This window comes from Semicossyphus pulcher, unplaced genomic scaffold (assembly GCF_022749685.1).
Source record: "Semicossyphus pulcher isolate SPU_LCO1_2020_fin unplaced genomic scaffold, fSemPul1.0.p SCAF_18, whole genome shotgun sequence".
In the NCBI taxonomy this organism is placed as follows: Eukaryota; Metazoa; Chordata; class Actinopteri; order Labriformes; family Labridae; genus Semicossyphus; species Semicossyphus pulcher.
Window position 1 is genome coordinate 17,531,253 of NW_027211691.1, and position 27,957 is coordinate 17,559,209.

The window sequence follows — 27,957 nt, forward strand, 5'->3', positions numbered from 1 at the left end:
TTTGCTGTTCCCTGTGTTGTGTTGATTTCTAGAAAGAGAAGGAAAAGGGGACTTGGCGTTTGGATTAACCTAAGCTACCTTCCTAGAGTTATTGTGTGTGTTTCAATCCTTATTTCAAAAGTCAAAGGTAAACGATTCTCATTCTCAGATGCGTGTCCTGTAATATGAGCGGTGTCAGAAATGAAAGGCGAATAGGAAGACAACCCCCGTGAAGTTAGCCTGAGTGGTTAGCTGCTCAGCTAGCTAGCCGCAGTGCTAACGTCAACAAAATCATGTTTCTCACAAATGCATAAATCAGTTTTGCGACATGTCATGAATATGTGTTTTGTAATTTGTTGTCTCTGTTGCTCATTGTGGTGAGAACGTAAATGGCAACGTTTGAAGCCTGACAGCTGCTGAGTCATGAGCTAGCTAGGTTAACCGGCTGGCTAACTATTGTTGGAACAAAACTGAAGCTGTCAGCCGGATAATCATCTGAAGTTAACCTCGTGTTCTGTCGTCACAAATGACTGTTTTATTTGGTCATATAGATTTGAAAGAGCAAAACACAGGAGCTTGCTCTCACTGATATTATTAGCCTTAGTAACTGTTTTTAAGTTAGAGCCAAGTCACGAGTACTGAGGTTATTTTTGTTTCATTCTGACACCGGTTTCAGTTTTAGCTCTATTTTTGTTCAGGATGTTGAGCTCGTTTTGGTTTGATTTTCTCTTCCAGAAACCAATAACATCCTCTGAATCAGTCAATGGGAAAAATCTAACAATGTTTAGCTTTGAGGGAGATTTCAAAACAAGACCCAAGGTTTCACTTGGAGGAGCAAGTAAAAAGGTGAGTGAACATTTTTCCAGGCAAGGTGAAGTGGAAAAGGTGACAAAGTGTGCTTCTGGGGATACATACTATCCATGTTATTTTATACCTAAAATATTATTGGCATTGACGGTGAGGCATGCGATTGTTTGAATTAATTCTAAAGGTTGTGCTTCATTGCATTTCAGGAGGAGAAAGCATCTCTGCTGCACCGCACTCAAGAGGAAAGAAGAAAAAGAGAGGTAACTGTTTGTGCTATGCTTTATTTACAAGTTATTTATAAGTTATCTGGACTCCAAAGCCACTGCATGTGTCTGTATTGTGTTTTTATTAAAAAAGCCCTTGATCATTTTCTTGTAGAGACAAATTCAGGTCATGTCTACGTATTGTACTTTTGAACAACCAAGTCATGTGAATATGAAAAGTAAATACAGAATATTAATTTGCAAATTGTTATAAAAAGGCAATGGCCTCTTTTGTTTCACTGGACATCGATGCAGTTATTTCATCATCTCTAATGTGTGTTCTTTGACAATTCAGGATGAAAGAAAACGACTTAAGAATGCCATTATCATTCAGTCCTACATACGAGGCTACCAGGACTTGAAACGACAGGTAAGTTCAAAATCACAGATATTTTGCAGCATCACAAGGGTGCTCTGAGGGAACTCTGAGCAACCCAATCTGTAGGTACTACTAAGTGTTAGCATCTTACATAAGTACCTTTGCTGTATTAGTAAGTTACAGCAAGTGAGCAAAGAATAGCAGATGTATCTAAACACATCTAGTGCACATTTTAAGATCTTAACCATCGCCTGTATGTTGGCAAGGCAGATAAGTGATTGTATACTGTCTGTAATGTTTGAAAGATGTAACCTTTGCCTCCTTCTTGCAGTATGCCATCCAGAGAGCCCGGTTTGACCAGTGTGTCAGCCAAACGCTCTCAGGGGGAGCGCAGCACGTGTTGGATGGTCCTGGTCTGAGCCTCCTATCAAGACAACTTATATATTTCTACAGACAGAGTGTAGATGCACATAGATTGGTGAGATATGGAATTCTTTGATGCTCCTTAATTACAAGTACTGTACATGGATGTGTATTTTACAAACTCTGTCTATTTGTGTGTTTTATAAAGATATGGTTGTGCCAGAACCTGGTGAAACTCCACAGTCAGTTTGTGAAGCTGCTGGCGGGCCAACAGAGAGAAACATGTGTGTTTCAGATCAAGAGGCTCTTAGGCTTTTGCTGCAGGTACAGTCATTTTCAAAATGAATAATTGAGTCATATTTTTAGCAGCTGACACATAAAAAAAGGATGATACTGAAGAAAAGTGCAGCTCACGATCTCACTCGTCCCTCTCTTTTTGTTTCCTCAGACTGCTACAGAACTGCAAGGATGATGGTTTAAATGTTGCCGTTCCCATGCGGATGCTAGAGATCTTTTCTTCAGAGAAAACTTACCTTCCCGTTAATCCAGATGCTAACTATGTAGCTTCATTACTCGAGCAGATTTTGCACTATATGGTCCAGAAAGGTGAGTTCACAGTTAGCTTAGTCCAGCTTCTACAGTAGCACTGTTTGACAAACCTTTAAGGCCTAATTGTCCCACATGAAGAAGCGATCAGAGACAGTGAATGTGTGTCAAAATCAATGGGTTTCACTCATTTCAACTGCACTGTTTAAATCATTATTAGCATCTTGATTTATTTCTGACACCAAGTAAACTTCCATTACATGTCTTGAAGCCTAATTTACTAATAAAACTGGCTAATTCTTCTTTAAAAGCAAAACTATTTCACGTATGGGAAAACTCTTCTTCAGTTTATGTTTCTGGTCATCATCATTATCACACCTGACCTCCACTCTTTGCTGCAAATAGAAACATTTAAGGCTTTACTAACATGTTAAATGTGTGTTTGTGTTCATTGATGTTTCATAAAATGTTCTTAACATCCCACCTTTCTTCTCTTCAGGATACTACAGGTCGCTGTATATTTTAGTGAATCACAGACTCCCCTCCAGTCTGGAGTACAGCGACGCTCCTTCTGTCCCTCTAGCAAGCACACTGTTGGAGCACATCCTCAAACCTCTGCACTTTACCTACTCCTCCTGCACAACAGGCGCAAGGTACAGCACCAGACTAACTTCAGATCTTTGGATACATGATGGCAGGATGAAACCTAAATATTTATTATATATAGTTATGGAATTTCTTTATTCTAATCTGTTAGAAGTTTTACTCCAGGAATGTGACACTGCTCCAAAGTTATCAGTTTCCTCTCCTTTTGTATGTATTTTCTTTAAAGTAGTGGGCTCTTAAAATGTCTAAAAGGGCTGGAAAAAATAAGTGGTAAACTTACAAGGGCATAGTTTTCACTGTAACATTGGTGGGGACAACAACTTTTTAAATTTATTTAAGTTATATTTTTTCTGGCAAGATTTTAAATATGATCCATGTTCTTATATATCTTAGTCGTCTCGGGAAGTTTAGTTGACAGAGAGTGAGGACAGAATTATTTCCTTACTTCATCTGCACTCTTCCTGTCTTTTGAAGGAATTATGAATTCACAAACAAATTATTATTGTTTCATCATCGCTTGAAACTGAAAAGAAGGAATTACTTTAGTATATTAACTCCATCTCTGTGTCTTTATCTCCACCTCAGTAACTATTAGCAGCAATAAATTGGTTTTATTCTTTATTTTATCAATTAATCATAATGGATAACTTTTGTTACCACACGGTTTGATGATGAGCTGTTGCATTTCAAATGTCCCACTGTAATCAAAGACATTAGGGCAGGGATATTAATTAATATTAGTAGCCTATGTATAATATTTATTTCTTGGGGAGAAAGACAGAGAGAGAATGCATATGGACAGCATGGACGCGGCGCAAAAAGCGGACATTTGAGCATGAGACATGTTCCGCTGTATACATTTCAGTTTAGTGAAGTTAATGAACTGAACTGTAGACTGGAGTCCTTGTTTACAGTGACAGACAGAGTGTCATATGCACGACTCCTCCGCAGGTTGAAAGTGCAACAGTTATGTGCATCATATATTCATTTTTTGACAAAATTATTGGTAGGGACAAGTCAGTCATTTCTGTATGTCCCTACCCAATTGTACGCCCTCGTTGTAATAACTTCATCGTTGATGTTGGAAGTTGTATTTTAAGAAAACCAAAATCAAAAAAAGAGCAGAGCTTTTTGTGCACCTTGTGTCCTTGTTATGACTTTGTTACATGACCTTCTTCTTAAAGCAAAAGGCTAATTTCCTGCTATAGCCTACAGAGTATCATATATAAGTATGCACATAATAGGATGATTAGGATAGACTTAAGTTTGGGACGTCTGCAGACCTCCCAAACTGCTGCTTGTAAAGCACTCAGATACAACAACCTCCTGATAGCAGGAAAAGGAAAAGTCTTTGTCCCTGGAGAATTCTTTAAAAATCATCCATTAAACTGATCAGACATCCTAAAGCAGTTTTTTGTCCCCTCCAGTCAGTGACAAAGCAGTAATTGCTTCGAAGACCAATTTACAACAAGCCATAAAGGACCCCGAGACACGCTCGCTCGCCAGAGTGCAGAAAATCCGGCTGTTTGCCCTCAGTTTCAGACATTCTTAATAACAAACGACAGGGAGCTTCTTTTCTTCTTTGAAGAAAAGCAAGGCGGGAGTGAGAGAAACTTGTGTACACACTGACTCCTACAGCTAATTATCTCACTCGGCCCACCAGATGTGTCGACCGGGCCACACAAAGCAGCTGTTTGGAGACACAATATTGGAGCAGAGAGAGCGAAGTGATGTTAGAACAAGCCTACCTCATAGCTAATTTCAACGAACATACAGAGTTTGGATTCGTTCTTATTTCACTCATGAGTTTAAAGGAGTGTGTTAACTTGTGTTATATCTTGTCTTCCTACAGGCAGTTTGTATTTGCAGCCTTTACCAAGGAGTTCATCTCTGCGCCGTACACCGAGCAGATCTTTCACTTCTTTATCCCGGCGCTGTCCGACCTTCGTCTCTCGTTCCCGTTCGAGGCCTTCCTGAGCTCGCTCCAGGCCACCGTCAGCTCCTCGGCATCACCACAGAGCCAGGCCCCGTGGGTGTTTTACTTTGTCCTCTCTGCCGGGGAGAACTGCTTAGGTAGGTTGCGTCAAAATAAATATAGCTCATTAGTAGCATACAGTCTAAAGATGAGGACGGGATAATGTTCTCACTTACATTATGATTGGTGTGTGTTGGCAGGCTCGCTATCAGAGGAGGGTCTCCTGCTGTACCTGCGGGCTCTGCAGACGCTGCTGCCGCTGCTGCCTGTGTCAGAGAGCAGCAGCAGGCCTGAAGTTAACAGCGACTCGGAGGACGACGATGACACTGGCATCCATCCTACAAGCATGCAGGTACGATGCATAAACACAGATTATATTAACATCAGACATTAATTGCAGTCTGGAAATGTTATTAAAGAAATTAGCGCACTACTTGCCGTCTTCTAAACATCATGTGTTTTGCTCCACATCAGGATGACACCAGGATCTCTGTGCAGCTGATCACGGAGGAGTGTGTCCACAAGCTGGACACGAAGCATCAGACCAACGCCCTGCTCAACCTGGTGTGGAGGGACTCGGCCAGCGAGGAGGTTTTCACTATGATGGCATCCATCTGTCACACGCTCATGGTGCAGCATCGCCTCATGGTGCCAAAAGTCAGGTACAGATGACTAAGACTCCTAAAGACTTTGAAAAAGGACGGTGAATTTGTTTTAGTCTATTGTTTTTACAAATTTGAGCGTCGAAATGACTCTTCTGGAATCGGTCCTGTGATCCCGACAAAGATCGTCCGATTTTTAAAGAGTAAGATCCTTTTTGTGTAAACAGAAACAGAAGTCTCGCTCGGAAATCTCGTAGGAGGTGAGGTGTTACTTAAACACAGGACGGTGCTTCAAATGCTTTATCGTCGTTGTCGATCAGGTAAATAATCAGCCATGGCTTTTGAAATATATTCCTGCAGGCGGTCCTCTACGTAAACAAATCCTCTCTCCAACTCGAACTCACGCTTCCACCATCTCACCACCCGCGAGATTTCAGAGCGAGACTTCTTCTTGAGCGAGACTTCTGTTTCTGGTTACACAAAAAGGATCTTACTCTTTAAAAAAAGGACGATCTTTGTAGGGATCATTTCCGTAATGTTGTCGGACACCTGGAGTAACAATCTGAGCCTGTCAGCTGCAAAATGAAGCTCTTTTAGTGGACGTACTTTGATTGGGCGCAATTGCCCCAGGGGATTATGTTGCAGCCATTGCGGCCGTATCGCGGCTACGGTGGAGGACATCTACTGGACAGATTCTAAAAAGTTTTTGTCATTTCAACACCCAAATTTGTAAAAATAAGGCCGAGGTTAAAAATACCGAACTTCTCCTTTTATGTATATACATTTAAAACAGTTGTTGTTGTAGATATCCTTTCCTAATTTCACTAAAATATTTTGGTATTTTTAATATAGTAACTGTAACGAAGGTGCACTCCATAATGAAGCAGGTGTTTCTGATTCATAAACAGACAACAAATTTAAAGCCCCTTTTCATTTTTATTAGATATCATAACATTTTACTCGTCTTGTCAGGAGCGTTCGTGCATTCGGAGCGCTTGTTTACACGGCCGCCTGATTGAGAGCAAAACTGTGTCTTTATGTGTTTCCGCGCTGTAAGCAGTAATGTAAATAACGGCGAAGCGAGGCAGGCGGTTATCAGCGGTCCGCACCCACTGGCATTTACAACCGGCAAAGGAAGCGGGGATGTCAGGGAAACTGTCAGTTCTGGATGAGGGCAATTACCCCTTCTCAGGTTGATTACATTAGGGCCAGGATGTCAGAGGTGGGCGGGAGGTGATGCAGACTGAGCTTCGTGGATGGTCAACCTGCTCTAGTTAATTATTAGTAGAGCTGGTTGCTGGGGTGTTGATGCATAATAATCATGTTTGTGTATCTGTTTTAACTCAAGCATAAAAACTAAACATGACTTTGCAGTGGCACATAAAGAGCTCGAGTCTGATGCTCAGTTTGATTTTGCAGAATTTACTAAATTCCCTTTATTCGCCTTAATTTTTTTAACGGCTTCCTCCGTCTCCTCGCTTTTACCATAAATCCTGCCCCTTCGTCTTCCATCATTATTGGATATCTGTACAAAATAATTAGCTCACTGAGAAAGATTAATCACTGCAGGAGTGGACGGGATAGCTTTACAAGAGGCTAAGGGGAGCAAATTGCATCCTGGCCTTGATTTACTGCTCTTACAGCGGGGAAAAAAGAGCGAGGCTGGCCTGGTCGTGCCGCCGGCCCGGCACGCTGCCTTTTCAATAAATATGTAAAAAGATTATTTTAACCTTAAAAGCTCTGCGGTGGAAACAGATTGCTAATTGTTCTAAGCTCAGGTTTGTTCTTGTGAGTGAGCTGTAATGTCACTTTAATTGTTTAGAAGTGGATATTTGGTGTAATTTCCCTTTAATTGTTTGGCTTCACCGAATGTAGCACTCTGTTGCTAACAGGGCTGATGAAAGTGGGTCCTTCGTTTGCTTTTCGGTGGTCGCTGTGATTTTTTGTGCCGTCGTGAGATAACGATGCCGATCGTGCCGAATTAATATGAAGGTTGAAATTCACTCGTTTGGTCTTTACGGTATCAAATCTGACCCTGTTATTTCTTCTGCTCAACACAGATTCTTTCATTACCTCAAAATGAAATGATCCCGCTGTTATTCATCAACCTGCTTCCACACACACACACACACACACACACACGCAACCCCTTTTGATGTCTTGACTTTGTTTATTAGTGCTTCATTCCATGATTGAAATGGGGGTTTGGGTTCTCCGGGGCCGTAAATCAGCGTGTCAGCTGGCATTTAGTGCTTTGTTTCCCATTTCAATCAAACACTCGCATCACTTGTTATGAGCCCACGGCACTACTCCCCGCTTCTCTCCTGAGCCTTGTAGCCCTGACAGATGGCGCGTGTGCTCGGTAAACCATTTTTCAAGCTGCATTGAGGGCCCGTCTGACACTCCGCTCCTTCTGCTCATTTCCATTTTGGGACTTTTGAATGGGTTTCGGCAGATTGAATTGGAGTTTGAGCGTTGACATTGAGACGAGGATAATCAACGGATTCCCCCTTTTTTCCCGTCTCTTCTTCTCCTCTGACCTTTACTCCTCTCCTCTGCTGAGAATACAAGACGCTGCCCTATTAAAAGCGAGCATCCTTATAGGTGTCAGCGCTGTCACTCTTAAACAAGGGCCTATTATATGCAGGGGCGCTTTTTTAGCTTACTTAACACATTATTGTCACCTGTACTTACCCTGTGTGTGAAAAGCCATGCAATTTAGGCACACACGCATACACTCGAACAAAGAGCAGCTTCACACCTCGGCGCCACAGCAGAGCGACTTCAGCGAGGTATGCGGGCCCTCCTCGGCGTTATCATGCAATCCGCTGTGAGTGTGGAAGCATGCCGGGCGCTGCGGGGTCACAGCGAGGACCAGGCATCCCCTCCTCCTCCTCCGCCCTCCATTGTCCTGCGCCCCTGGCCATTAAGTTAAATGGGGCTCCAGCAGGAAGCCAGAGGGGCTGTTTATGACCCGAGCTGGGTACCCTCGCCAGCAACTAGTTTACTAATGGAAGGTGCCTCGCCTAAATAAAGCTTAATGGCTCATTTAATCTCTTTTCGGCCCTCGCGAGGTATAAAAGGGGAGAGAAAAGGCCAAGAAAATCCTGCCTGTTTTTACTTGTGTCCTCTGGTTAACAAGGCAATGTTAACAATCCCTGCATAGCAGACAGATTGACGGAGAGTAATTTTACTGTCATTCGCGCTGATTGTGTCATCTGACTGAAATAGCTCTCAGATCGTCTTCCTGGCGAGAGCCGTATTAAAATAAATATCTAAACTGAATGTCTTATTTTTCCTCTCTGCAGACTCCTGTACAGTTTAGCTTTCAACGCACGTTTCCTGAGGCATCTCTGGCACCTCATAACTTCCATGACGACAAAAATGATCACTGGGTGAGCTCATTCAAAGCTGATTATTCTCATATATATGTTTGTGGATTTCTGTGTGTGTGTGTTTTTTGCCTCATGCACTCTCTCTCTCTCTTCCCGCAGCTCCATGGTGCCTCTGCTGCAGCTGATCTCGCGAGGGTCTCCCATGTCGTTCGAGGACTCCAACCGCATCATTCCCCTCTTCTATCTCTTCAGCTCCCTCTTCAGCCACTCGCTCATCTCCGTGCATGACAGCGAGTTTTTCGGACACGAAATGGAAGGTAAAAGCATGATGGGCTAATAAGGGTAAAAAAAGATGGCAGCTGTCTCCCCCTACGTTATTAGAAATACAAATATACAACAAGCTAGGATTGTGCGATTCTTCCTCATTTGGCACTCTCAGCAAAACAGTCCCTTCCCCTGCTCTGTTGATTTCAGCAGTCGAACAGCGTCTCGCAGCCGTGTAAATGTGAAAATCAATATCTGTAAAAGACGGTGAATCCATTCCTGCCTCTCAACAGGTCAGACGCAGTGCTCCATGATGCCCTTCACGCTGGCAGAGCTGGTGACTCTGTCTCGCTGTCTGAGGGACGCGTGCCTCGGGATCATCAAGCTGGCCTACCCCGAGACCAAAACGGAGCACCGCGAGGAGTACATCGCCGCCTTCCGCAGCGTGGGCGTCAAGACGAACATCGAGGTTCAGCAGCGGATCCAGGCCGAGCAGAAACGCTGGGTACAACTCTTCAAGGTAGGAATGCTTCTTTTACTTTCTTATATTTGTCAAATAATGTTTGTAATGATGCCAGTCAGCCGTCTTTTTCTCTCTGCTGTGGTTCTCATTTTCCTACTGTCTCTAAATCCAGCGTGGTAAAAGAGCGGGAGGGCTTGGGAGGCCGCACTGTCCCTGTGCAGGTGTTTGCAGACTTTATAAACTGAAACACACACAGACCTGTGTACGGGATTGTTAGAAAACGGAAGTTGGATGTTTTAAGTTGACAGTTTCTACTAAAAACAGCAGGAGATTGTGCCACGTGAAAACTGTCTTATGCAGTCAGCCACTTGACTTCATCAGTAAAAACACAACCACAACACTGCTGACAGCTGCATTTAACATTTAGGGCCTGTGTCCACTGTGTGTCCCCACACATGGGGTAGACAGTAGCTCAGTCTGTTGGGACCAACCGTGGAATTAAGGCTGGTAGCTGGAGAGGTGCCAGCTCCTTTCCTGGGCATGGTTGAGGTGCCCTTGAGCAAGGCACCTATTCCCCTGACTGCTCGGGGCACATGTCCATGTGCAGCCCCCCTCACTCTGACATCTCTACATTAGTGCATGTCCATTGGTTCCTGTTTGTGCATGTGTGTGTTTCGGGCCTTTGCGTGTTTAGCATGTTTGTAAAAACAGAGTGACAACATTGAATTTCCCCTCGGGGATTAGTTAAGTATGTTTTCTTCTCACTAGCGGCGCTTTTTGCACAGGCAGCACCTATACTCAGTACAAAACCAATGCAGTTCAACGTTCTCATCGCTTTCAGCGCTCGGCATCCTCGCCTGTTTTTTGTCGCTGTGCTCTTTTCGAACACCACCGTTCTCGTCAACGTCGCTTCTCTCTCACCGACCAATCAAAAAACAAGAGGGGCGGGACTTCTGCTATCAACTTTGTCAACAATAGCGGAGGAGAAGCTAATCCTTTCGTTTTTTCGAGGAGAAGAATTTTTTTTTAAAAACCACCACTTAAGCATGTACAGGACAAAATCAGCAAAGAGATCAGAGGTACGGCTTTGTCCACAGGGGGCGCCAAAATCAATGCAAACTGAAAGTTCCTCACAGGAGCTTTAATATATTAAAGCAGATATTAAGCATACAGAGCAATTTACTTAATTGTCACTACGAAGGGAAACAGAAGTTCCATCAGACAACTTTCGTAACCTAGCAACAGTTACACTGGTGAGAAGCGCTTTGAAATTGAGGGTGACACAGGACCTTAGTGTTGCAATTCTTTTTATTTATTTTTTACAAAAAAACTGCTCAAAAAATTTTCTTTTAGCAAGGAGTAACGAAATATCAATCTGTGTTTTTCTCGTGAAAATGATGAGCAAAAATAAAATCCAGATGAAAGTGCTGTTTCAAGAATCAAATCCTCACATTGTACAAACAGCCTCACAAAGCTTTCTGTATGATAAGCAGCTGAAACCAAACATAAACAATAACATATTACAGAATCTTTCAATCCTTTAATTTTTTTAAGGACTCATGACGTTCTTTTCCGTGATGTGACGCAGTAACATTTGGGATCATTCTTGTGCGTGGAAGCACTGTGGCCCAATGCTCGTCTGTGTTGGTGGAAATCAAGCCTGAATGCATGAGCAGGCAAAGACAAGGTGGCGCGCTGCCATAGAGGTCACCCATTGCTTATTTACTCAGAGGAAATGAGGCAGAAAACAGCATTAACTTCATTCTCCTCGGCCCCTTTTTCTCATCGCACATCTCTTTCATTTCGCCTCTTCTCTCCGCTCTCCATCAAGGAAGCGGTAATTAAGCGACTTTGTTCTTGGCTGTTAGTCTCTGACAGAAAAACACTGGGAGTTCTGTGAAAGGTGGCAAATCGGCGAAGAGCAAGTCGGGTATTTTCATAAAAGATCTGCTCGAAGGCCTCCTGTCAGCTAAAACGACCCATTAAAGAAGTGGGGAGCAGGGGAAATGCATTTTCCAAATTGAACGGTGGGATTTACAGTCGGTTTAACGCCGCTGACCCCTAACACGCTAATGTTTGGTTCGTGTCATCAGCCGTCCCTCCCCATCTTTTATCACCTCCATTGTCGAGCTATCTATTTAATTGAAAGAAGTTAATTGAATGAAAATGATCAACTAAGCTTGTATTAATATTGCTAATGGAACTTTCTTCTTGGCCATGTTTGGAGAACGATGTCACGCTGGAGTTTGGGAAAGGCCCATTAAGGCTTGCACTTAACCCGATGGGCTAATTAAGGAATGCTTATTCATTCCCAGAGTCAGGGGGTAGGCCTGCTCCAAACCCATCGCCACGCGCCTCTTACAGCATTTTGCACTTGCCATTATTGCCGACTCCGGTTGCCTCGCAGTGATTGGCCGAGATTGATTGTCGCTCTATGAAAATGACGGGCTTTAGAGAGGAACGCTTCGATTGAAATAATCTAGCCTGGGCATTATATGGAAATGGAGCGGCTGTAACTGTTATTGGCAGACATAACAGCTCCCTTAACGAATCTGCAATGACATGCATGAGGTTATGTGTCTGACGGCGGCTAGCCTAGCAACTGCAAGGCCCAGTTAACGTGCTGCTTTAATCTGGAGCAAAGACCAAAATCCTGCTGGAAAAATGTACATTTATTTCTAACTGTGCAGGTTTATAAACCTCAGGCGCTATTTCTTTTTGTAGAGAATATTGATTACATAGCAGATATTCATCTTTAGTAGCCTTTTAAAGCGCATGCATGCAAAGAGAAGTTCAGACAAAAAAAAACGCACCACTTCAAAGCTCGTTTGGTCGCCTGAAACGTCTCGATGCTTTCTAACCATGAGGTTTCTGCAGGCTGGTCGTGAGTCGAACTCGTACTCGCAGCGCTCTGACCGGGCGCTGCCGTGTCTTTTGCATACTCTGCCCGATGGCTGATGTCAGCAGACCTCGTCGGTAATTAACCGGGCTGGACGTTGAGGGACGGCGCAGGTCGTTTTTCTTTTATACTCCCCATAAATGGCGCACTAATGGCTGAATTCTCAAATTGCTTTTTTTCTCTCTCTCTCTCTAAGCGGAGGCACCTCGTCTCGTTCGCAGCCTACTCACAGAAAAAAATGTTCTCTTCTGTGAAAACCATGTGAATTGTACATTAACAGTGTTGTTATGTTAATGTGCTGCGTGCATGTGTGTGTGTTTGATCTACTACCCAGGTCATCACTAACTTGGTGAAAATGGTGAAAGCTCGCGACATCCGACGACCCTTCTGTCCGGCAGGTCACTGGCTCTCTGAGGAGGTCAACATCCGAGCAGACAAGGTACCTGACCGGTTTGGATTTGTTCACTATCGGGTGTAATGTCAGATTTTTGCCCTTATAGTGAAGTAAAGCCTGATAATCTGGAACAAAGCTATGAATTGATCGCAGTGCTTAGTCGTCATTAATTAAAGGCTTTTAATTTGTTATTTTCCTCTTTAAAATAGGATTAAATCCAAGTCAGGATTAAAGCTGTATACGTCTTTTATGCTCTTTAAACACCATCTTCTATGTGTGGTTGGTTTGCTTTCTGATTAAATAGAGCAGTTATTATAATTTGCTATATCTATAAAGCACATATTAAAACTAATAGAGAACATCTTTATAACTTATAATAACCTCAAACAATAAATCTACAAGGGAAAACGATAGATAACACAAAAGCACAAGTGAGCATCGATACTAAAGCAACAACTGACAAGTGGAAGAGTTTATGAAAAAGATGTCTATGAGGCTTTTTTTAGAAGTCCGTTTTGATCTAAAGGGGTTTTAATAATAGCACATTTTGTCTGGAATCTGGACCAAAGCCTGCCATTACATTGTTTCATTACCTGTCTCTCTTTTTCTGTCCAGGTCACCCAGCTGTATGTTCCCTCTGCGAGACACGTGTGGAGAACGAGACGGATGGGCCGCATCGGGCCGCTTCAATCAACACTTGATGGTGGAGTAATCTGTTAACAGTTCATGATGCTACTTTGAATATAAGTCACACATATTTCAATTTATGTTCATTCAAAAACACACACAAATTATAGCCAACAATCTGTTTTCACCATGTCCAGTTAGCAATCCTGCTAGCTCCCGGTGTGTCAGCTGAGCTCAGCCTACGCTAACGCTGATTGTTGTGAGGGTGGCGGCTGCACTGGTGATCATGACGGCACATTATAGCGCAATCGAATAACAACTAAACAAACATACCTCTCTCTGCATTTATATTTTATATATAGGATGCAGCTCGCTTATAAAGATGAAAAAAAAAGTATGAAAAGTGGGTCTTATACACCAAATTTTACGGTAATAACAAAAGAACTATATTCACTCATGAGATCGTAGTTTTTTGAGTACCCCGGTACTTCTTGAAAATAAATATTTTAATGTTTTTGTGCAAAATATGAACACAAATTAAAACATCGAAATCCTTATAATAATTCTACATTTGCGCTGCCGCTTAAATAAAGTAGAGGGCGAAGTCTTAGAATATTTTCTGCAGTATTTGTGATCAGATAAAACAACCAGGCTCTACAGACTCATGCGCAGCACTGAGCGACTTCATTGGCAATGAAAGAGCATTTAGAATGGTACACAGCGATGCTGGTGTCAGCTTGATGCACGGCCCGGGAAATCATCCTAATTGCTGTCCAAAGTCACCTTCTCCCTGTTTGCTGTTCATACACCGCGGAGCTGTGCCTTCATACAGTATTATAAGGAGAAGTTTATATCAATGGTCGACGGAGGGACACGCAGGCTGGGCTTCATGCGGCTCTGGTACGGTGTGAAAACAAGCGGATAACAATGTGTGTATGATCTGCCCGCTCCCACTCAGAGGCTGTATGTGGATAAATCCAATTACTGTGAAAGTACCTGATGAACTCAGCCACATCTGCTCCATGTGTTTGTCTGGCCTTTTCTCATTTCCTTAAATGGACGGGCCCATGGCTGATGAACGAGCAACGTATTGACCACTCCGGGGCCATATTTCTCCTCAAAGATGGAAACCTGATGGGAAAATGCAGATCAGACTGACTAATTGAGCAGAATAATTGAGCTGCAGTGGAGGCTAAGTGAGGAGGGTGAAGAGCGGTTTAGCTATTGTGGCGTTTTTTTTTGTGGGCTAAAGAGACTAAACCCTGAGTTTAATACAAAACAAACATCAGCCTAATGGATGGAGAGCAGCGGGTGGACGGGCAGATCACATATGGGTCAATTAAAAGGGTGTAATTAAAACGGGGTGGGATGGAAATGTGTGCGTAAACAGTGGGCTGGATCTTACTTAAAGGAGGAGGGTAATGATGCTATTAGATAAGTGTTACACACAGAGGACACCTGATGTTGGGGAGTGTTCCACCTGGTAAAGTTTCCCTGTGGAAGGCTGATCTTATTCATTATTTGTGCTTAGTAAAAAGTGATCAGTAAAGTTATTATGAGTCAAAATCATCCGCCTTTTTTGCCACATTTGTGTGGATGAGAAGAAAAACTGATTGTTGCTCTACTGTGTTTGTTTTCCTGCAGTTGGTTTAGAGCCTCCGCAGCTCTCTGTGTCTGAAGAGAGACATCTGGCCATCCTCACCGAGCTCCCTTTTGTGGTTCCCTTTGAGGAGCGAGTCAAGGTACTGCACGATGTCCCACACAGGACTACAGAAAACATTAGGTTGTAGTTTCACAGGGCTTCCTGAAGGACTCTAAATTAGCAATCTACATATATATATATATATATATATAGAAGTGAAATCGTATGGTCGACCATAACTCACTTGGCGGTTATTTCCTCTGATGTCACACTCAGGGTGGGAAGCTCACTTCAAAGTTGTTAGTTTTCATGTACAAGTGGTGTGAGCGTAGAGTATCTGACAAATGATTGTAACTTCACCGCTTCTCTTTGGATTATTGACTGTAAAGACAATAAATACTTAAAATACTGGCAGGGCACTGGGCCATAGGTTAGGGTTAGCATTTTAGGTGTAGCCTTTCGAGCTAACATTACATCTAGCTAGGAATATATGTCTTTCCTAAAGTATTACTACTACTACTACTACTAATTGTAAAACTATCAGAGGGTAGTGTTAGCTAGGAAGAGGCTAAATGCTAACATTGGCTTCCTTATCTTTATGATCATTTGCAACCTGGAAAACATTTAGTAACAATGAATCACAATGCAATATAACCTGATTCCCTACCTTTTAATATAAAGTCTTTCATCTTCAAGCATTTTGAAGTATCATTATGTGTACTACTTTTAGATTGGGGAAGCATGCATCCATACATTTTATAGTTGCTTCGGTGATAACGAGTAATTTCCAGTTGTTTTCTCGACTTATTTTTCACGTTATCTCAAGAAAACAACGCTGCGACACCTCGACGTCAGATGATCGTAACTCGTATCCCCAGAGTTGCAAAGGCACAAACAAACAGAAATACTGTAGGCTCATTACTGTGGGCGATGGCAGCATGGCATGTCTGCTGTCCTGGCCTGTAATATCACAGAGAGCAGCCTGTTGTGTTATATATATATTATATCCCGTTATAATGAGAAAACAAGCTTTTTTATTTTAAGATAAAGAGAAAATAAATTGAGATCTCGAGAAAACGACCAGAAATTAAGAGTAAATAAAATGTATAGATGCGTGTCCACTTAGGCCTTCCGTAGTTATAACCTTCATTTCATCATAATATTTTAAGAGCTTCTCTGTCTGAATTAAAGCTGTCACCTGTCTTGACTTTCCTTGTCATTGCTAAGTCTTCTATAAGTCTGTTTTTGCTCTGAACTACCAAAAAAAAAAGACTGCGAAATAAAGAGATCGCACACGTATGATGAACGATTTATCGTAGAATAAAAATAAAAAAACAACTGAAAGGATTTGTCACTGACCCCGCCACCGGGCGCACACCTGTCCTGTAGATCTTCCAGAGGTTAATCTATGCTGACAAACGGGACGTGCAGGGGGACGGGCCGTTCCCTGATGGCATCAATGTCACCATCAGACGCAACTACATCTACGAGGATGCCTACGATAAACTCTCTCCAGAAAACGGTACGAACTGCAAAGAACTGTGTTTAATATGTGAGGCCAGAACCCTTCATGTTGTGTGGGAAACGTGCCACAGCTGCTGTGTTATCCCCTGGAAGAGGAGAGAAATCTCAGTGTTTTGCTCTATAAAACTATTGAGCATCAAGCTTCCAGTTAGCACTAAAGATGAAGGTTAGCCCTCTCCTTGTGCAGAGTATTGAATTTCGGTAAAGCATAATTGTGATTCCGATTATTATAATGGATCACATAAAAGCAGAATCAATTATTTTAAGTCACCTCTTTTGTGTTTGAATTTGAAAGGGCACTTGGGTGGGGGCAATCTGATTAAAAAGAGTAGTAGGCGACCTGGGCTGAAGACATGATCTATATCATTTATGTGTCTATAAGTTATAGCCGCCCTGATTTATCACAGTACATTAATTACTCTGAAAGATGACCTCTTATGGAATTTGATTTGAATATTCTGCAGGTCAACAAAGTGCCTTCTTGTTTGTTGGGACGTTAGACACCAGATTGAATGGTATTGATATTTTTCATATTTTGTATCCTTTTAACAAACTGGTCTCTAACGTTTCTTAAAGTTAGTAAACTTAAAGTAGTTGTGCCGAGGCTGGTGGTAAAGAAACTGTAAAGAGAAGAAAATTGTAGAGAAGACGACAATACAGTGGAGTAAAGTGCAGTTAAATGGAGACAAACAGCATCTCGATAGCGCACCTGATTGAGTACGTAGCATTTAAGGTTGGGTCCTTATGGCAGCTTAAAAATCTTGCTCCTTGTCAACCCCTCCTCTTCCTCTGCCTTTCCTGTATATCTTGTAAATGAGCTGTCACTGTCCAATAAAGGCAAGAAAATCCCCCCACAAAAAATGGAACTATTATACGTATCATAGAGATCATCAATCAGAGAGACAATGTTCAAAATTATTGAAGCTCAAATAGGGAAAATAGACATATGCACATATTGCACATGTGGACGGCTGCGGCTCAGTGGTAGAGTTGGTCGTCTTTCAATCAGAAGGTTGGTGGTTCGATCCCCAGCTCCCTCAGTCTGAGTAAGGTAAGTCTACATGTCGAAGTGTCCTCGGGCAAGACACTGAACTCCAAATTTCTCCCGGTGGCAGAGCCAACAGTGTGTAACTGTGATGACAGTTGGGCATTTAAAGGGCCAGTTCACTGATTTTCAACCTCAGTCCTGTCATGCTATTATGGGGAGCTAATGCCTTTGGAGGACGCTATCTGCTTCTCCATTGGGCCCTGGAAAACCTCCGCCCGGCTACGTAAAACGCGTCATCTGGCGGAGGCCGGGGAGCTCGCTAAACTACACTTCCTCAATCTAGGACGCCCGCCTCTGATGTCATGTCTCGTTCAAAATCGTCAGGTTTGAAATGTAGACTGCAGGCCGAAGATTTTTTAGACAATCCACCGGTATATTCTCGTTGTATTTTGGAGCCATCGCCTGCAGCGAAACGATAGTATTTCGCTCCAGCGTCTCTCGCTGGGCCGTTCCTTTCAGAGGGAGGGGCGCAATGCATGCTGGGTGTTGTAGGAATGTAGAATGGGCGAAACCACGAGCTGTTTGTACAACTTTCTCCACAGCTATGACGCCAATTTCAGATATTATTGCTTCTATCGATTACAGAGAACACCAGCTTTTCCAGGGGAGAATTTCTCCTGTAAGGCATGAAGTGCATATGATGTATTGTTAATAATGACAATGTACGTGAGGTTATGTCCAAGATTATAACATTTGTAGATAAAGTTGGGATTGTAACCGTCATAGAATGGGAGGGTAACCATCAACAGTTAGAAATTGGGTAGAATTAAAGATCACTGAGGTCTTTGGTTTGCCGTTGGTCACATTTAAGAGAGTAAAGATGAAGGCACTTTACATTGTAAAATTAAGCTTCATTAGATTATATTTTGTTTACCTCTTGTAACTTTTTGTACCTTCATAAATTCCTCCTCAGAACCCGACCTGAAGAAAAGGATCAGAGTCCATCTGCTGAATGCTCACGGTCTGGACGAGGCGGGCATCGACGGCGGCGGCATCTTCCGCGAGTTCCTGAATGAGCTCCTCAAGTCGGGCTTCAATCCCAACCAGGGCTTCTTCAAGACGACCAACGAGGGCCTGCTGTACCCCAACCCCGCTGCAGAGATGCTGGTCGGGGAATCCTTTACGAGGCATTACTACTTTCTAGGCAGGATCCTCGGAAAAGTGAGTAAAAACGTATACTGACTGTCCTTTGGGAACCATAGAGGAAGAGGAATGTCGGAAGCTGTTGGCAAAAGCATCAAGTTAATTTTAAAATGTAGTCTCAGACTGCTTTGATTTAACGGTCAATACGGTCAATTTTTTGGATCAATTGCAGTCGGTGTCAAGGCTGCGCTCGCTGTGTATGTAAATTCAGAGGTTGTTTTGGTGTTTGTTCTAGAAAGTGACAACGTTTAGAGAAATTACCGTCATTTGTTTCAGGAAAAGATCTCCGGTTTGGCGTTGGAACTTGGACCTGTAACTCTCCGAGCTTCAGTTTAGTTAATTACCCCGGTGCATAATCTGTTGACGCCATTGTTTTTTCCGCCGCTTCCTTCCTCTGATGGCACTATTTATTAGAGCCTAATGTTTCTAAATCATCCTTAATGCATGTGGTAGCGATTGTTTATCAAGATGCCTCCCTCGCAGGGGGGCCATCATCTCAACCCCGAGAGGAATTACCTCATGACAAGCGGTCGCCTCTCAATTAGGGCTTCCATTAGCCGATGATTCCTACCTCCTTGTTTGTGTAGTGATTGCATCGGGCTGGCACTAAATCAGCGGGCCCACACAGACAGGACATAAATAAGCGTTCAAAGCATGTGGTAATAGCATTTTGATCTGTTTTACAGTCAGGAACATCCAGGTCTCTTCTCTCTCGCTCGGCCCGAGATGGTCCGGTCCACTTATCAGAGCGTCGTAACTCCTCCTCCTCCTTCGTCTGCTCCTCTTCTTTTTCTTCTTCTCTGTTTTCTTTGCAAGTAGGAAATGATCAATCGGCAGCGTCGAGCTCTCCGCCCCCCACTCTGCTCTCAATAGCTAATGGTTCAGGCAATTAGTTGAGGGGAAATTAATTTGAATTTGACTTTCAATTAACCCTACCTTAAGTTCCTCTTTCTCCATAAAAATGGACGTTTGAGTGGCCATTTGAGAGGCGTATTGATATTTGTTTAGTGCCGTTATAGCCGGGATAAAAGGCGAGCGTTTATATAGATTGGGATTGCATCACCGCTGCTGCAGTGTGCACGGAGCACAGTGCGGCTCAAAGGACACGGGAGATTAATATTGTTAATTAATGTCCGAGGCGTGCCATTGTTGTGGAGGTGATGTATTACAGGCAGGAGTGGCTTGTCTAGGGTACTCACTGAAATGGGATTGAACATCAGAATAGAGGCCGGTCATCATCCCTCTTCCTCACTTGTCCACCCGGCTGACACGCTGAAAGATTTAAGACACAAACGGTGAAACGTGAAAACGGGTTACTTTGCTTTTGCGTTTGCGTCCCTCCGCACGTCACCCCAGTAAAGTTACTTTTAATCTTAAAGGAGAGCCTTAATGGGGGGAAAAGCACATTTCTCATTATGTAATATGATCAGTAGGAGGTTCTTCTTGTGCCTCATTCGTCTCTCATTAGCACAAAACCTTCAACCTCATCAGCGGTAACCTCTGAGAGAAAAGTTTCATCCTCCTCCTGCGGTCTCCAGCGACTGATCGCTCCCTGTAGAGGTGTGTGAGGGTGGCCCCCGCTGATTGATAGAGATGCGTTTGAAAGGCATTATAATTTTATTGATTCTTAATGTTGTAAATTAAGGAACGTATTTGGCAGCTAACAGAGCGCACCTGCAATGTGGCTGGCATTTATTCCACCTGATGGTGCCGCGATCTGCTTTAATTGCGTTGCCACTGCACTCACTTATATTAAAAGGCCCGGGCCTTGATAATTAATTCCTTCCAGGCAGAGTCATTTTGGCACAATTTCTGGCAATAAACACTCATAAATAAAGTAAGTGGCATTGAAAAAATAAGGCTACAGGTTTTTTCCATATACTTATTGCTGCCTCTTCCCGGCATAAGTGTTATTGATAGGTTTCAAGGGGCCACGCGGCGCATATGGTCGGAAACGAGCCGCGGCCACCAGAGAAATACTAAGTGGATTATTTTGCATAAAAAATAGACAATGTTTGAAGTTGTGCAATTAACCTGTGTTTAGAAAATAGCCGTGATTTATGCGCGCGTGTATGTTTAAGATGCATGCATTATGGAAATCCTCTAGATTTATAATCCATTTAGCTGATGCGGTCAGGGTTTTTAGCGCTATCATTTATAAAGACCTGTATATTTTAATGCCTCCTGCGGGCTCTTTTTCGGACTATTCCAGTACATTAGCTTTGGGTTTTATGAGTCACCTGCCCGGCTGTGGTTCTTAATGGTATTTAAGGTCAAGGTGAGAATTGGCATTTATAAAGTTTGAGGCGGGCGAAGCAGAAGCGTGCGTGTTTCAGATGGATTCTGTGTTTTGCTCTCAGTCACTCTGATGGGAGCAGATTCACCAACCTGTCCTTTAATTCTTTGATACAAGAGTAGAGTAGTTTATGCATGTTTTAATTCGATTTTTGTATATGTACAACTTGAAGCAGGCTGCAGTGCATTTAAACAGAATAACAATAGCTGTATGTAATGCTCAGAGCCTTTTTGAACGCCACCTGTCAGCAAGACATTTATGATTTTAAGACGGGTACTTTCTTAGTGTTTCAAGTCACTATTCAGTTAGTGATATTATTCAAAACAACAGAGATTTTAGCCAGCTACTTTTTTTTTAACTTTTATTTTGGCATTTGACTTTATTAGATATGATAGCTGAAAATAGACATGAAATGTGGGGAGGAGAGAGTGGGGGATGACCTGCACCAAATGACCAGCAGAGTCAAGCCTGCGATCAGTGCGTCGAGGACTGTAGCCTCTGTACATGGGGCGCCTGCTCTACCAACTGAGCTAAACCAGCGCTCCCCAGCTAGTTATTTCAAACCATAAACTGTATAAAAAGATGGACGACATGACAGCTCCCTAAAAGTGAAGCCAAACCCTCTCTATCGCCCCCTGCTGACTGGCTGCAGTATAGCTCATAAAGCCTGCCTCCTCCATGTTAACAGATGGGACATGAGTCAAACTATAAAATCAAAATACACGCCAAATAAATGTTTCTCAAACATGGTTTCTGTCATTATAGCTAGTTCTTATCATGCTGATTTACGTCCAAGTGTTTATTTTTCTGACAAGTTTAGTTTTAATTTGATGCTGTAAAAAGGATGATTGACAGCTCTGTTGACAAATCCGGCTCCTGCAGCCGATCTGTTCCTGATTAGCAGAGTAGAGGAGGAACGGCGAGAAGAGACGTAACTAAAACAATCACTACAGTTATTGAAGTTTACATATCTGTGAACGTCTGCTTCAGACCAACACAAGAAGCTGTTCTGCTGTTAAACACACTGACGTGCGGCATCGGTAATTTCAATATCGTACAGTGAGAGCAGATGGAGACGCGGCGTCCATCTATATATATACAGTCATTGTTTCAAACATGAAACTGTGCTTACCCTGTTTTAATCTCTGGCTCCATGTGTTTTAAAGAGGAGGAGACCTCTTAACAAACAATCTAGCCAGAACTCAGCTCCTATGCCCCCCTAATGTCCTGTCCGCTGACGAACGTTGGAGAACCATTGACTTGGAACAATTTCCCATTTTAAGGCCCGGGTTTGTTTGCATGTGCAGAGTGTGGAAGATCTCTGCGGAACACTTGGCTCTTGGTTAAAACAATGAAAGGACATAATGTGACTCTATGTAAAGTTTACAGCCTGTCATGCTGTTACTCATGCATGGCTTTGTATAGGAAGCTAAACGAGCAAAAGTGCAGAGCTCTGATGATAAGAATCGGTTTAATCATCAGTGAATTTTTAAGATCCTCGTCCTGCAGTTTTCCTCCACCTAACAGCAGTATTTCTTTATCTACAGGCGCTGTACGAGAACATGCTAGTGGAGTTGCCATTTGCAAGCTTCTTCCTCTCCAAACTGTTGGGAACCAGCGCTGATGTGGACATCCACCACCTGGCGTCGCTGGACCCGGAGATGTACCGCAACCTTCTCTTCCTCAAGAGCTACGAGGGCGACGTGGAGGAGCTGGGCCTCAACTTCACGGTGGTCAACAACGATCTGGGAGAGGCTCAGGTGACGGATGAATGATTCACATGCTCTTTTTTTCTCTCTGTCTCTTTTTCTGCTCTGGTCAGTAGCTCCGTCCTGTTTGGTTCCTCCATGTGGCGTTAATAATTCATTTCCCCCATGATGCACCACTTTTCAGCTCTGAGAGAGATAAAGCACGTCGCCGCTGTCGCCCTAAGCTCTGCTGCAGTGCAGGAAACGCAGCCGCTCTGTTGACCGTTCCACCTGCCTTTCCCCCCAGAAATTACCTCCCAACACGCCTGACAGAAGCAACTCGCTGCTCTTAAGCACGTCTCAATCCGAAGCTGCGGAGATGAGCCACCGCCACGGCTCAGAGCCACCCGCGCCCCGACCGGCACTCTCCTCTGAGCCCCTGTTTGCTCAGGGCCTTAACGCGTCTTATTAGCTCTTCTCAAACAACACCTGAAACGAGTCGAGTTACAATGTAGCCCTGCTGGTCACAAATAGGGCATCGCAAACGCGATAGGGAAAACAATTTGTGGAAGATTAGGCACACACGGGAGCAGTCTGCCCTCCAGTTGCCCTCGTGAGATAACCGAAGCACAGATAAGGACGGTAATTCTCTTACATTAGCACATAATCTGAGCCCTCTATGTGTGTTTCGGAGAAAAGAAGCAGAAAATGATTACCTGTAAGTGAAGCGTTGGCTGTGTCGACAAAATACGAGGAACCCCTGACTTTATAATACAATCTAATTCAGCATTGCTGCATTGAATACCTTTTTAAAGCATATCAATCAGTTCTTGCTCAAACTGCATCAGACAGGAGTTTAAGTCCAGTCCTTGCACCTCGCTATATTTTATAATGTTGCAATATTTGCAGCCATTGCATCAGTGATTCAGGCCTACCTCTATAAACTGCTAAATATTGTCTTAAAACTTGACGACTTAATAAGAATAAGACTATTTTAAATCTTAATTTGTTCCTTAAGTTGCTCCAAACACACGATCAACATGCCTAACGCCGGACAGCTGCGTTGGAAAAAAATGACCATTACGTTTTGTCCCCCCTGTAGCTGCCATGATGTCATCATACACCCCGCTTTATGAACAGAGATGAGCACATCCTATCAAGTGCTAACTGCTTTATAGCTAATGAAAAGAGAACTTGGGGCCAAATTGTATTGGACCAGATGTTCATGGGATGTGCTAAATTTAGCAGTGCACTTAGCCACACACACGGAGCTGTACCTTTAATCAGAGTGCTGCTGGAAAACATTTTTAATTACCTTTCTGTGAGTGAATTAAATCTGGCACTTGCATTGTTTGTTAGGCGGTGATATGCATAACTAAGTGTGCTGTAACAGAAGCTCCTGTGAGCAGGAAGTAAGGACGTATATCTGTGGAGAAAGCTTGCAAACAGCGTGTCTTTTTATCCCAGGTGGTGGAGCTGAAGCTCGGAGGCAAAGACATTCCTGTGACCACCGCGAACCGCATCGCCTACATCCATCTGGTGGCCGACTACAGACTGAACAAGCAGATCAGACCTCACTGCCTGGCGTTCAGACAGGGCCTGGCCAACGTGGTTAACCTGGAGTGGCTGCGCATGTTTGACCAGCAGGAGATTCAGGTACACCGCACATGACGAACAGACCTGTCCGTTTAGCTGCAACTCATTTATCACAGAAGGATAAATGTGTGTTTTTTTTCCTCATTTAATAGGTGCTGATATCTGGGGCTCATGTGCCAATTTGTCTTGATGACCTGAAAAAGTTCACAAACTACTCAGGTAGGGGCTCATCTCCGCTGGAGTTTCCACTTCCTGTCACACTTAGAAACACTTATATAACTTTTTCCAGGGGCGAACTGCTCCTTTAAGATCCTTCATGCACAATGCCCTTGTTCTTGTCTTGTCAACTTGTCTTAAACATTTACATATTTTAATGATGGACAACAAACAGACATTAGCAAAACTGGGAAGAAGAGAAATCCCTTAAATTCACAGGCCGATAAATATAGTGAGGTAATGTCTGTATGAGTCCATTGTAACACTATGTTCTCCACCTTCCTTCAGGCGGGTACACGGCCACTCACCCCGTCATCCAGATCTTTTGGGAGGTGGTCGAAGGCTTCACAGACGACGAGAAGCGCAAGCTGCTGAAGTTTGTCACCAGCTGCTCCAGACCTCCTCTCCTCGGCTTCAAGGTGACCGTCGATCTTCTTTGTCCTCCTTACGCTTCCTCTACAGACTGTACTACCTGTATCCTCCATTATAAGCATGTCGTACAAGCTCAACAGAAGGAAGTATTCACACTTAATGGTAGAGATAGACCGATATGGTTTTTTCAGGGCCGATACCGATACCGATTATAGGTAGTCAAGGAGGCTGATAACCGATATTTGAAGCCGATATTCATTTGCAGTAAAAGTGAAAATATTGGCGTCAAAATTTTGAATAATACAAACTCCAACACTTAACTTTGTTTAAATGCCTTTAAGCATATGCATCAGAGCCAAAATAACCCAGTTTTAAACTGATCTCTTATCGGTCGTCGGGTAAAAAAAAAAAGAAAAAAAAAGGCAGACGCCAATAATCGGCCCGGCCGATAATTGGTCTGTCCCTACTTAATATGCTGGTGATGAAAATGCTTAGACTGATAACAGCCCTCAGAATGATCATATTCACATTAGGTCTTATCTTCACGTCCACTGTTGTTGTGTCGTTCGTCTGCTTCCTCTGTGGAAGAACACCTGCAGCCTGCATGTGTGGGGCTTTGTCGGAGATCCTGGGCGTTCAAATATCGTCATTCAGACGTCTGCGGCAGGCTGAACTTCTGAACGTTTGCCTTCTGTGTGACACGGCAGAAAGCACCAATTTCCTGTTAAATGAACAGTTAAGCAAACTATCTCCCCCTCACCTCTAAACATTGTCTCAGCAGTGCTGAATCATTATTGCTAACCTATTTCCGAAATGATTTTCTAATTGGAAGCCGTTTCGCTCTCTCGCTGACTTGATTTGTGGGACACTTCGGTAGTTTGAGATGAGGGGGGGGAGGATCAGAAAGTGTTGCTCGAGACCATTAAAGACTTTTTTATGTTTCTTACTTCGTCAAAGCAGAAGCTGTAATCATCGTATGATTGGTTTTAGTACTCTTTATGACTCCAATCAGTTAAGAAATCCTAATTGAAGGGAACAAAACTCTCCTTAAAATCCTCCGCAGCACCTCCTCTTAGGTTTCAGAGCTCCCTCCCTCCTCGTTTAATCAATTTGACTTTGGCCAGTGTGTCGACGTCTGCCCCCCCACCACCACCACCCTCCTTCATCGTCTCTTCTCCGTGCCTATAATTCGTGGGGGGGAGCGGCCCCTGACCCGGCCCTCTGCTTGAGCCAGCTAAGCCTTAATTAGCTGTCGTGAAACGGCCCAGGATTCATTAGAGGAGAAATAGCTCTGTCAGGAGAAGCCATTTAAAAAAGATGATGGAAACTCTCTTTTTTTCCAAAATGATAGCCGAGGTAATGGCACTTTCTCAATAAGCAACGATAGTTTAATACGGTAATTGTCAGAAAAATGGGGTCGTTACGGCTAAGCCCCCGAAGAGCCATTTAATCGGGCGAGTATGGCCCGCTGAACCGCACGCGCTAACTTTAAATAGCGGGATGAAATCAGGGCGGGGTGGGGAGCGTATTCGCCGGTGCGCCTCGTGATGGAAACGGTCAGTGTCACCGTCTGCAGATGAGGTGGCCTCATCACGGGGAGGCTTGATTTAAAAAATGCCGGATGGACAACATGAAATGACCATTCCTCCTGTGTCTCATCCAAGGGTCAAGCTGTGGGCCGGTTTCCCACTCAGTACCTTTCAAGCACTAACCCGATTCCCTAAATTTATACTTTAACTGTATTACCTTAACGCTTAATGCCTCTCTTTTTACATTTATCCCCCTGTGGAATCTGACGTTTATTGCCTAATCAGGATTGCTTTGGACATTGCGTCTCATTTTTCCGTCGCCTCAAAATGTTCCAATCTCTCTCTTCCAATTTGTCACTCTTTTTTAACATTTAACAGGAGCTCTACCCGGTGTTCTGCATCCACAACGGCGGCACCGACCTGGAGCGCCTCCCCACCGCCAGCACCTGCATGAACCTGCTCAAGCTGCCCGAGTTCTGCGACCAGCACCTGATGAGGAACAAGCTGCTGTACGCCATCGAGTCGTCCGCCGGGTTCGAGCTGAGCTGAGGAGGGCGAAAGGCTTCTCTGTTCCTGCATCCGAGGACTCGACGCCACAGGAGTAAAAAAAAAAAAAAAAAAAAAAATAGGCTGGGAGAGAGAGAAAGACTTGTGAGAGAAAATACAAAACAAAAAGGAGGGGGGAGCAAATGATGCACTGACCTGCCTGACTTTCTGTGTTTGTGTGTGTGTGTGTGTGTATGAGCGTGTGCGTGCCAAGCCTGAGGAAGAAGGTGCAAGGATGAAGCAGGGTAGGAAGCCTTTTTTAAAAACCCTTTTAAGTAATTTAAATGTAAAAGAAATCACTTTTCAGAACCCTTCAGAATAAAAGCATAAGGATGATTTTTGCAAGAAATCTCGCGCACATGTACCGACAGTTATTTTTCACCAAAGATTACGTGGCATCATATAAAAAGGCAATATAACAGACAGACAGGGGGCAGACTGTAGGACTCTAAAGCCACCTCGTGGTGTGCCAAGGGCTGTGTGGGTGCGAAGGAGCTTTTGTGTATAGCCTTCATGTAGAGGTCATTGAAACACAAGTTTTTGTGATTTCTCCAACTATTATTATTGTTAGTAATAAACTTCATGTCTGAAACATACCGTAAGTGTGCACACGCCGTCTGAAGTGTGTCATCGACGTAGAATGGGGGAAAGTACTCTATTATTATGGATTTGTGAATATGTATATGTTTACAAGTACTCTTGTATTTTTCATTTATTCAGTATTTGTACAGGTTTGTTTTTCTTTCCTTTTGTGTGATGAATGGAAGCCTCGTGTGCTCACACATGCTCGATAAGGTGAACAATCTCTTCCCTGGTCAACAACCGTCAATAATAAGGCTCACAGATGATCAGTGTACCAACAGGGTGAAAAAAACCGAGTGTAAGGATATGAATAAACCCACTTTTCTTTTTGCA

The 27,957-nt window shown here is 43.4% G+C and overlaps 1 protein-coding gene across 1 annotated transcript; it reads left to right on the forward strand.

Annotated features, from left to right (window-relative positions):
* Positions 1-37: 37 nt before the first annotated feature.
* ube3c (ubiquitin protein ligase E3C) lies at positions 38-27,957 on the forward strand. The gene is made up of 24 exons (XM_069667827.1): positions 38-127; positions 715-825; positions 993-1,046; positions 1,345-1,419; positions 1,700-1,846; positions 1,940-2,055; positions 2,180-2,337; positions 2,777-2,930; positions 4,736-4,956; positions 5,059-5,210; positions 5,333-5,520; positions 8,769-8,855; positions 8,955-9,112; positions 9,353-9,579; positions 12,756-12,860; positions 13,431-13,518; positions 15,087-15,184; positions 16,474-16,606; positions 18,570-18,817; positions 22,643-22,855; positions 24,251-24,439; positions 24,532-24,598; positions 24,884-25,014; positions 26,875-27,957. Exons 2-24 carry the CDS (start codon positions 760-762, stop codon positions 27,043-27,045), a joined length of 3,246 nt encoding a protein of 1,081 aa, XP_069523928.1. The 5' UTR covers positions 38-127; positions 715-759; the 3' UTR covers positions 27,046-27,957.

Bases quoted from the DNA above. Each gene is read 5' to 3' on its own strand.
- ube3c (XM_069667827.1), top strand. From the start codon at position 760: ATGTTTAGCTTTGAGGGAGATTTCAAAACAAGACCCAAGGTTTCACTT. The intron at 2,056-2,179 runs GTACAGTCATTT...TTGTTTCCTCAG, and splicing joins CTCTTAGGCTTTTGCTGCAG to ACTGCTACAGAACTGCAAGG. The intron at 24,440-24,531 runs GTACACCGCACA...CTCATTTAATAG, and splicing joins TTGACCAGCAGGAGATTCAG to GTGCTGATATCTGGGGCTCA.